Source organism: Pseudozyma flocculosa (assembly GCF_000417875.1).
Source record: "Pseudozyma flocculosa PF-1 unplaced genomic scaffold scaffold00007, whole genome shotgun sequence".
Taxonomy (NCBI): Eukaryota; Fungi; Basidiomycota; class Ustilaginomycetes; order Ustilaginales; family Ustilaginaceae; genus Pseudozyma; species Pseudozyma flocculosa.
Genome location: NW_006920875.1, coordinates 3,059 through 13,583, shown reverse-complemented (window position 1 = coordinate 13,583; position 10,525 = coordinate 3,059). Strand labels below are relative to the sequence as shown.

Here is a 10,525-nt window from a genome sequence, read left to right as displayed (position 1 = left end):
CGCCACGCCCCACGCCCCCCCCCCCCCCCCCCCCCCCTTTCGCCTGGCCCATGGCCGTACGTCGCTCAATCCATCTCCCATCCCTCCGCTTGCACGCTATCCCACCCCTCCCTCGCGCTCAGCAAATACAAGTTCATGGAGATGAACACGGCACAGAGGAGGGGCGGCCTCGAAGACAAGATCCCCGACATCAGGAAAACCCTCCAGATGGTCGAGTTCCTCAAGCAGAGCAGGGTTAGCATCCTCGACACGGATCGGCGCGCGTCACTGCCCCCGGGTCTTCTCCTTCCATCTGTCCACGCTGACACTCCTTCCTCTCTTTGCCCTTCCACCGCGCTCCTTCTTGACCGCCGCAGGACAACCCCGACCCGATCAAGACGACCTTTGAGCTCAACGAGACCCTCTACGCAAAAGCAGAACTCGAACAGACCGACAAGGTCCACCTCTGGCTCGGAGTACGTGGCGCCCGCTCTCCTTCCCTGTGCTTGTCCCCCGTTGCCTTGTTCGCTGAGTCGAGATGCCCTGCTCGGCTCCACCCTGGCCGAACCTCTGTCCGCCTGCACCCGTCAGGCCAATGTCATGCTCTCCTACCCGCTCGACGAGGCCATCGAGCTCCTCACCACCAAGCTCAAGAGCGCAGAGACGAGCCTCGTGGCCGCAAAAGAGGACCTCGACTTCCTGCGCGAGCAAATCACCATCATGGAGGTCAACACGGCCCGCGTCCACAACTGGGACGTCAAGCGACGAAGGGAGCGGCGCGAGCAGCTCGAGCAGCAAGGCATCAGCGGCAGCGGTGCCGCGGCAAAGGCCTCGTGAGTCTCGTTCAGCCCCCCGCAGCCAACGGCCGCACAACGGGAGGATCCGCCAGGAACAAGACTTGGAGGACGGCACGCGACGAGGAAGAGGGCCAGGGCGAATGGCGCTGGGCGCTGGGCTGGACGATGTCGGCCATCTCTCTGATCGCAGACGGAACGACCGAAAATGTACCATACGAGTAGCGTGGAGGACGGGCGACGACGATGGCTCCGCTGCGAATCCCAACGGTAATCGATGTAGCAAACCGCGACACGGTCCCGGACGTCTGCTACGGTCCCGCAGGAAGCACCCGACTCGGTACTGATGCCAATCCATTGCCCTCGATGTGCTGCCGCGATGCGACGCCTCGCAAATGCAGGACCTGGCTGCGCGACGACAAGGGCCGAGAGGACGGGGTCCCTCCTGCAAGGCCGCCAGCAGAGGCGACGACGACGACGACGACGACGACGAGCGACGTAGTCGGACGCTCAGAAGAGGCCGGAGCCGAGACCGAGGATACGACGGCGACGACGACGGCGGCCGACTCTACACTCGCATCGACGGCGGCCATGACTGCGCCGCTCTTCGGTCCTTCGGGTGGCGGTGGCAGTGGCGGCGGTGTAGGCGCCTCTCTACCGGATGCACCGCCTCAAGCTGCAGCGCCGACAACAGCAGCGGCGGGCGCACCCGTTGCGCCACCGGGCGCGATGGGCGCGACGCTCGCATCGACGACAGCGACAGGAACTGCGCCGAAAGTCGGCGAGCAAACGACGACACAACCACCGACCACTCCGACGGCAGCACGTCCCAACATATCGACGGCGACGACGACAGCGACGACGACGACGACGGCACGTGCAGCGACGCAAGCCGCGACGCCCCCGCTGCACAACCATTTCCAGTCGAACCTGACCGTCGTGCCGCCGCTCAACTTTGACATGATCTCGCCGGGCGTCTACCGAAGCGGGCATCCAAACGAGCGCAACTTTGGTTTCCTCAAGCGCTTGAACCTCAAGAGCGTCATGTGCGTACCCCCGACTGTCCCAGCTCGGAGATCGACCTTTCAAAAAGGTGGTGGGAAGGCGAGCGAGCGAGCGAGCGGGCCTAGAGATGCTGAACCTCGTACTGACGCACGCAAACATGGTCTTGCCGAGCAGGTACCTTGCCAACGAAGAGTATCGCACCAACATGACGACGTGGGCCCAGAGTCAGGGTATCAGAATCTTTCACTTCCGCCTCGACCTCAACAAGGAGCCGCTGGCCGAGAGTAGGTTGTTCCCCTCCCCCCGAGGCCTCTATGTCACCGTCGATACCATCTCACCTTTTCATCCTTCCTCTTTGACCGTCCCTCTCTCTCGCCCTCATGGCGCCTCGCAGTGGATTCGACCATGGTGACCTCGGCGCTACTGACGATTCTGGATCCGCGCAACTTGCCGATGCTGATCCACTGCAACAAGGGCAAGTACCGCGTCGGGTGCATGGCGGGCCTGCTGCGACGCCTGCAGGGCTGGTCGCACACGTCCATCTTTGAAGAGTATGCGCGCTTCGCCGGCTCACGCATCGCCGATACCGAGTTTATCGAGGTGTTTGACCTCTCGCCCGTCTACGCCGCCAGGATCAACGCAAAGAGGTCGTCTTCGGCGGCGGCGGCGGCATCGTCGTCGTAGCATCTCGCTTGCGTCGTCGCGATGCGATGGGGCCAGCACGAAGGCCTCCTGGGTCACTCGTCACTCTGCACCCATGACCTGGCCTTCTCGGCCGTCTCCCTCTACCGGACCGACCAAGGCCACCTGTCGCCGCGTCGGACCGAGGTCCGCGATGCGCCTCTTTGACGAAAGCCTGGCGGGGCGTGCATCGTGTATTGTGCGGGTCAGATCTGGCCACAGACAGCGCCGTTTTGATGGCCAGTGACATGGATGAGACCGAGGGTGGAGGAAGAACGCGCGAGCGAAGACGGTGGACCAGGACGAGCAGCGACGCGGACGGGTCAGTGGGGCAAGCGCGAGGCTGACGATCGACACGCCTTGTTGATTGCGCCGACTGCAACATGGCCGTGACCGCAGCGGCGTCGAAATGGCAGTCCAGCAGAGAGCCCAGGGGGCGGCAGTGTGCAGTCAGAGAGAGGTCTGCTGAGGTCGAGCAGAAGCCAGAGGAGGGTCCCCAACGAGCGACGCGCACCGGCACGGATCCGAACTCAAACCCCCGCTGCCGCAGGTGCCACGCACGCCGGCGCCCTCCAAAAAAAAAAAAGCCGCCGTCCAAAAATCCAAAAAATCCAGGAAGAAAAGGGAAAAAAGCGCAGCGGTGCCTTCCTGGCAGCTCGCTCTCCGCGCGCCTCTGGCGGGCCTCAGCTCGCCTCAGCTCGCCTCTGCTGTCGTCTTTCCCAGCTTCCAGCACAGCCACCACCACCAGCCCTATCCACGCCCCCCCTCGCTTTCTGTCCCTGCCGCTGCCGTCCATCCAAGGCGCGGGCGTGACATCGTCGGCAACCATGGCAGCACAGAAGAGGAAGAGGGGCGCTCCCCAATCGCACGCGGCCACCACCACTGAACCCGCCGCCGCACCATCCCCCCTTCAACCAGAGGCAGGGCCATCGACGACCGCGGCAGCGACGACGACGACGACGACGACGACGACGACGACGGCGACGACGACAGGCGACGAACCAACATCGGCGGCGCCATCGTCCTCGAAGCGGCCACAGACCAGCAGCGCCGCATCCCGCGCGCCTTTTTTCACCGGCGCAGCCATCCACAAGGCCCTCGACACCACCTCGGCCGACTCGCTCAGGCAGGCGCTCCACCAGCTCCGCCTCCAGACAAACCTCACCTGGAGCGAACAGGCCAATCCGACCTCGATACCCCCGACCGATGCGAGGATCAAGATCGTACAGGAGTACTGCCAGCTCTGCCAGGACCACGCAGACGTAGCAGCTGCGCAGGCCTTGGAGAGCAGCGGGCCATCCAGCCAACCCTCGTCGGCCGCAGCCGCAGCCGCAAGGTCCATCTTTGCCGCATGGGATCTCGCCGAAAAGCAGTCCCTAGGCCCGCTTCTGCCGCTGCCCATCTTTGTCCTCGCCCACTTCCTCCCCCTCCTCTCGGCCCATTTCCCCACCCAGGCGCTCGGCGAGGCCATCATCGCCCGCCTCCTCTCGCCCAACGAGCCGTGGTTCGACCTGCTGCAAAACTACATCTCCAACAGCACCTCGTCGGGCGCAGCGGCGGGACACGGCAAGGCGCGCGACCAGAGCCACGTCAACAACGACGTCGCCGTCCTCGCCAGCCTCGTCCTCCTCCGCGAAATGGCCAGCTTCGGCCGCGGCCGTTTCGCCTCGCGCGTCTTTGACCGCTTCAACTGGGCCCTCAAGAGCCTCCCGCGCCTCCTCAACCGCCGCAGGAGGCGTGCCATCGACCACGCCAATGCCGGCGACAAGGCCGACAAGAAGCACGACAAGGGCAAGTCGCGGGCCCGCCCGCCCGTCGCCGATCCGTCGGGCGACCAGCACGGCGTCGTCTCGCTCCAGCGGCCCGACATCCGCACCCTCTACATCCTCTTCCTGCTCGCGTTCCTCTCCCAGACCTACTCGTCGTCGCTCAAGGTGCAGCTGCTCGACCTCGGCCGCGACCACCTGCCGCAGGTGCTCAAGGGCCTCGTCGCCGACCCGCCCGACGTGGTCCACCACGTCCTCGTCTCGCTCCACGAGGACCTCGTCTGCGACGTCAAGGTGCCCCGCGCCCGCAAGGCCGGCCTTCTCAACGAGTGGGCGTGCGCCTGCATCATCAAGCTCTACGAGCGCGACGAGGAACGCCTGCTGGTCGACGAGGACGGCGCGCGCGTCCGCGGATCCTCGGTCGCCGAGCTCGCCCACCACTTCCTCCTCAGCATCTCGACCCACGCCGGCTTCGGCGTCTGCTACCCGGATCGCGGTTGGTATCCCAGGCTCGCCAGCGCCAGCGGAGGCGCGGGCGGCGCCGCCAACGACCACGACGGCGTTCTCGCGGCGGCCGACGACGAGCTGGCAAAGGCCGGAGACGAGGCAGACGAGGACGACGAGGCCGGCGTCGTGGCGCGCATCGGCGGCAGCCGGAGCCGCAAGGCTTTCAGCCGCCACATCTACAACAAGGCCCTGTCGGGCGTGCTGCCGCGGCTATCGGTGACCGAGGACCTGCTGCAGCAGGAGCTGGCGCTCGGCATCCTGCGCGCGTGCCCGGAGCTGGTGGGGCCCTACCTCGAGACGGCGTGCGGCGGCCTCACCCTCGAGCCGCGGACCAGCTCGCGCTGGCTCTGCAACGCTGCCTACGTCGGCCGCGTCCTGTCGCTCGAATTGCCGTCCTTCCGCAACGCCAGGCTGCAGAGGATAGCCGAGGGCACCGCCAAGGCCAAGGTCGCATCCGCATCCGCATCTCCGACGTTCCTCTCGTCGTACTCTCCGCAGCCGCCGCCGCTGTCGACGATCCTCTCCAACATCCTGCCGTCGCCCCTCTCGCGCCAGCTCTTCACCCGCGGCCTGCACAACCCGGACCGGCTGGTGCGCCATACGACCGCCTCGATCCTCTGCCGCTGCCTCGAGCGCCTCTCTCGCTTCCGGCGCACGTGCGACGATGCCGCGCTGCAGCTCGACGAGGCCGACAACGGGCCGTGGCGGACGAGGGCTCGTACCGTCGAGATCGAGGCGCGGAAGCGCTTGCCCGAGATCTCGATCGTCGTCCAGCTCATGCAGGACCTCACCGGGTCCGACCCGTCCGGCTCCACGACAGCGACAGGCGCGTCCGCCACCAAGGATGGCGATGTTGTCGCCGCCGCATCGGACGGGACAAGCCCAGATCAGGAGATGGGCGACGCCGACGCCGCTGCAGCGACGAGCCCTCCGTCGAGCGCCAGCAGCAACGTTCTGCTCATCGAGGTTTCGCTGCGCCTGCTGTGGCTCTACTACCTCGCCGTGCCCAGCTCGGCGCTCGACTCGCGCTTCGACGTCGGCAAGCTGCTCACCAACTCGTTCATGGCGCCGCTGCGGCGGGCGACGCTCGACGAGGACGGTGAGCCGGTCAAGCTCAACCTGCAGGCCCTCTGCCAGGTCCACGCGCTCCGCATCGTTGCACTCTCTACCGAGCTCTCGTTCGACTGGAGCGCCAAGGCCACCGTCTCGGGGGCCGGCGGATCCAAGGGTCCCGCCAGGAGCTACCTCGGGCTCCTGCTCAGCGTGTACACCACCACGCCGCTCGACCAGGTCAAGGCGTCGTGCGAGGAGCTCTTTGACCGCCTCGTCGCGCCGTCGACCCTCTTTGAGCACGACCAGCGCGAGCTGGCCGCGTGGCTCGAGAGCCTGCCCCGCACCGACGCCAACACGGCCGTCATTGCCGCATCGGCCTCGGACGACGAGGACGACGATGCGGCAGGTGCCGGCGAGGGCGAGGGCAGTGCCATTTTGGGCCCCGTCGAGTCGCTGAGCGACGATCAGACGTTTGTGCTGGGCCTGCTCGACGAGTGCGCCCAGCGCTGCATGAAGACGCCGTACCGGTACATCGAGGCGGCACGGCAGCTGCTGCGCGAGGCGCACGATGCCCGCGGCGACGAGCAGCGCAGCGACGACCTGGTGGCCTCGCCGCTGCTGATGACGATGCTGGAGCAGTTTGCCATCCGCGCGCGCAAGGGCCTCTTTGCGCAGGCCGGCACCGTCGAGGCGCTTCTGTCCTTCTTCAACCGCCTGCTCCCCAACCTCGTCGGTGCCGGCCGCTCGCTCGTCGCCCTCGAGCGCGTGGTCGACCAGATCGTCGAGGCCGTCGAGGCTAATGCCGCGTCCCTCACGCCGGCCAGCGAATACCTCTGCAAGACCCTGCGTGCCTCGATCGCGGCGCTGCGCGTCGCGCCACAAGGAACGTCGTCGGCCGGCATGGATGTCGATGGCGAGGATCCCTTTGAAGGTGAGTACCGCTTTCGCACCGTGAATCTTCCAACAGCGCGCCGGATCAGCAGCAGCAGCGGCGGCGGCAGCAACAGTGCAGCAGCAGTGGCAGCAGTGTAGCAGCAGTGGCAGCAGTGCAGCAGCAGTGGCAGCAGTGCAGCAGTACCGGCAACAGTGCAGCAGCAGCAGTGCAGCAGCAGCAGTGCAGCAGCAGCAGTGCAGCAGCAGCAGTGCCTCGCAGCCCAGCGACGACTTGGAAGGATTAAGCATTAGCATAACAGAACCGCTACTCGGATAGCCCGTCAGGGCGTCGGACGAGAAACCTTTTCACGCACATTACCGATGACCTCGTCGTCGCTGGCGCTGCTGCTTCCGCTGCTGCTAGCGGACTTGCAGTCCCCTATGCCGCTGCTGCCGTGGCTTCTGTCGCTAGCGCACACATGCACACTGGCGCTACCGGCGGTGGTGCTAGCGAGCGCTGCTGCGTATGGACCTGTCCTGCGCCCATGGCCCCCTCCGCGCCGCGTGCGAGGGCCACTTTGCCAACATGCCGCCGTACCACGGCCAGCTTCGACTGACGCTGTCCGCCGCTTTGTTTCGATGCAACTACAGATGCCACCTCTCCTGCCGATGTCCGGCGACTCCTCCGCATCGCCCAGCGGCCGCTCTCGCAGGCTGCGGTATCGGGCCTGTGTCGCAAGGCGCTGTCCTTCCGCGCACTCGGCCATTCGGGCGCCCCGCAGATCCTGCAGGAGCTGCACGCCACAGAGGAGAACCTCGCCGTGGCCCTCGGCGACAGCTTCCCTTCGTCCAAGCTAGGCCGGCTGCCGCTGCTGCACATGCCGGCGGCTCAGCAGCTCGAGGATGAGCACGAGGTCGATCCGTTCGTGGACGTCGACGATATCGACCCGGACGAGCTCGATGCGTGGACCTCGCCAGTCCAGGCCAAGCTTGCCGCTGCCATGGCCATCGAGCGCCTCGCGTCGTCGTCTTCGGTCGAGAGCACCGACCCGCAACTGCATCAGACCGCCTCGATCCTTCGTCGCGTCGTCGCCTCGGGCGTCCTCGATGCGGCCGACCTCGAGCGCCTCGTCTTTGCCAAGTCGTCGCTCCTCGCGTGCCTGTCTGGCAGCCGCGCCGACGCCTTGCCTCTGATCGTCGAGATCGCCGACGTCGTCTCGCAGGTGCTGGTGCCGACGTCGTCGATGCATCGCAGGCTGGTCGCGCCGATCATCGAGGTGGTGCTCGCCGCTCTCGGCGGCACTGGCCCCGCATCCCAGCTCCAGGCGCTGCTCAAGCTGGCGCCCTTCGCCGACGACGATGCGCTGCTGCAGGCGACGAAGCTGCTCCTCGCATCGCTGCAGGCCCAGAGCCACGGTGGCGACCTCGCCGATAGCGTCTCCCTGACTCTCGAGGCCCTCAACGTCTGCACCGGCCTCGACACGACCGGAGCGGCGCAGAGCAGCCTAGCCGGTCAGGCCGATATGCTGTCCGGCCTCATCGGCCGCGTCGGCAACAAGAACGAGCGGAGCGCGAGCCTCATTCTCGTCCTCCTCGACCGGGCAGCATCGGCGAAGACTTCTTGGCCGGCCGATGACCACGACGATGAGAGCCGCAGCAGCGGCGTAGAGCAGCTCTTCCAGCTCGACGCTCTCGTCGGCACCGACGCGCTCCTCCTCAAGGCGCTCGAGGCTTCTGGCTCCAACGTCGACCTGGTCGCCGCACTCCTCTCACGTATCGTCGTCGGCGACGACGCCAACGCCGCCAAGGCCAAGGTCAGGAGCCACGCCTTCACGATCCGCACATCCTTGCGTCACCTCGTCGACGATGGACGCGGTGCGCAGCACTGGACCGAGGGCGTCCTCGCCCGGCTCGGAAAGCTGCTGTGCGCGGCGTTGGTGGATCTGCGCCCGGCAGCATCCAAGAAGCAGCCCGTCTCGCTGAGCGCCGACTCGGTCGCCGTCGAGATGGCCCTGTGCGCCTGCCTGGACACGCTCGTGCAGGCTGCCTCGCACAAAGGCCTCGCCACGGGCCTCGCCTCGGTCCTCGATGCCGTTCTTGAGCTGCTGACGGGCTTGCAGCCGAGGGACACATTCACACCCGGCTTGCTCGCTCTGACGCAGTCCGTGCTGTCTTCCGACGCCGGACCGGCTGATAAGCGCGCGGCCATCGTGCAGGCTTCCATCGACCAGGGCCTCCTCTACCTCGTCCGCCGGTTCGCCGAGGACGACAACGACCACATCGACCTCGTCGGGCGCATCAGGACGTTTACCGCGCTCGTCGAGGACGCGTCCACCGGTAGGCTCGCCGATGCCATCAAGGTCAAGGGCCACCTGGCAGACCCGGTCATCGAAGCCGCCCTGGGCAACAGGATGCTGAGCTCGGCGCCCATCCAGCTCGTCCTGTCGCTCTGCCGCACCGCATCGGCTCTCAAGACACCGCAGCTGTCGAGGTACCTCTCCACGATCACGTCGCACGGCGACTTCCAGGCCATCGCGACCGGCACCGCGCCGCTGTTGGCGCCCGTCGTCGGCAGCGAGGATGGGCTGCAGCCCGCCGACAAAACCGCCTCGGCCATCCTCGACGACGACGACAGCGACGAGGCCAGGGCCCGCCTCGAAGACGAGCAGCACGAGCACCGGCTGACGATTGTGCAGGCAATCCACGCCATCGTCTCGCGCCAGCCGATCGAGCTCGCCACGCTGCCGCTGATGACCAAGCTGCTAGCCGTCTATGGCGGCACTGTCTCGCTCGCCGACCGATGCCTACTCGACGTCTTCCGGTTGTTTGAGGAGGAGTGCGGCTCCTCGTTCCTCTCGCTCGCCCGGCACTGGGCCAGCCCGGCGGCAGGCATGTCGGCCGACGCCCTCTCGTCGCAGAACAAGGTGCTCGAGGCGCTCCTCTCGCTCGATCCGGCGGTGGCGTTTGCGACGTGCACCGAGTACCCGCGCGCCATCCCGCTGCGCCGCTCTGCGAGGTCCGGCTACGCCGCCGACGTCGATCGCGACGAAGCTGCCGGCCACTCGGACGCCACGACGCGGTACGATCCCGTCTTTCTCTTTTCCCTGCTCGCCGGCTCGCTGGCCGAGAGCAAGGTCAACGGCTTCGAGTGGCTCCAGGTGCTGCGCACCAATGTGCTCGGCGTCGTCGTGTGCGGCCTGTCTTCGCGGTGCCCCGACATGCGCAAGGGCTGCCTCGAGCTTCTCGGCAAGTGCTATGCGAGCGTCGCCGAGGTTGGCTTTGCGCAGCGCGACTATGTCCTCCTCGCCCTCGACCTGCTGCGCGGCTGCATCCCCAAGGACGCCTACGACGACGCCCAGCGCGGCTGGGAGGCGCCGCCCTCGCTGCCGCTGACGACGACGCTGTTTGTCGCGCACACGCTGCGCTCTATCGGACACCCGTCGCTCTTCACCTTTCCGCTGCTGCAAAAGTTCCTGCTGCAGCGGCCGACGCTCGACAGCACCGACGTGCCGCTGCTGTACAACATGCTCTACTCGTCGAGCGAGACGCACCGCCAGGAGCGCATCTGGATGCTGCGCTTCCTCCGCGACGTGGCGCGCGCCGGCGGCAAGCCCGAGTGGAAGGTGTGGAAGCGCAGGCACGTCTGGGAGCTGCTTACCAGCCTGTACGACAGCGTCGCCCTCGGCGGACTGCCGCACGCTGCCGCTGCGTCCAACAAGGACGGCGGCGACGACGACGAGATCGTCAAGGCTCTCATCGAGGACACGCTCGTCTGGCTGGCGCGCACTCCGCCGGTGGCCACCGAGCTCGTCGTGCGCCGCGGCGTTGTGGCCTGGATCTCGGAAAAGGTCAGGCGCGCCTCGAACC

General features: G+C 66.9%; 3 protein-coding genes across 3 annotated transcripts in view; all 3 read left to right on the top strand.

Moving 5' to 3' along the window:
• PFL1_02435 (uncharacterized protein) overlaps positions 1 to 816 on the top strand; it is a gene marked incomplete at both ends in the record, with an annotated part of 1,141 nt that extends 325 nt beyond the window's left edge. The window contains 3 exons of the mRNA XM_007879952.1: positions 123 to 234; positions 357 to 455; positions 571 to 816. Of these exons, the coding sequence (XP_007878143.1) occupies positions 123 to 234; positions 357 to 455; positions 571 to 816 (457 nt within the window). The remainder of the gene's footprint in view (positions 1 to 122; positions 235 to 356; positions 456 to 570) is intronic.
• A 323-nt stretch (positions 817 to 1,139) lies between these two features.
• PFL1_02434 (uncharacterized protein) lies at positions 1,140 to 2,462 on the top strand (the record flags this gene model as incomplete). The annotated part of the gene is made up of 3 exons (XM_007879951.1): positions 1,140 to 1,819; positions 1,953 to 2,062; positions 2,173 to 2,462. 3 exons carry the CDS (start codon positions 1,140 to 1,142, stop codon positions 2,460 to 2,462), a joined length of 1,080 nt encoding a protein of 359 aa, XP_007878142.1.
• An 824-nt stretch (positions 2,463 to 3,286) lies between these two features.
• PFL1_02433 (uncharacterized protein) overlaps positions 3,287 to 10,525 on the top strand; it is a gene marked incomplete at both ends in the record, with an annotated part of 8,083 nt that continues 844 nt past the window's right edge. Inside the window, 2 exons of the mRNA XM_007879950.1 lie at positions 3,287 to 6,716; positions 7,310 to 10,506. Of these exons, the coding sequence (XP_007878141.1) occupies positions 3,287 to 6,716; positions 7,310 to 10,506 (6,627 nt within the window). The remainder of the gene's footprint in view (positions 6,717 to 7,309; positions 10,507 to 10,525) is intronic.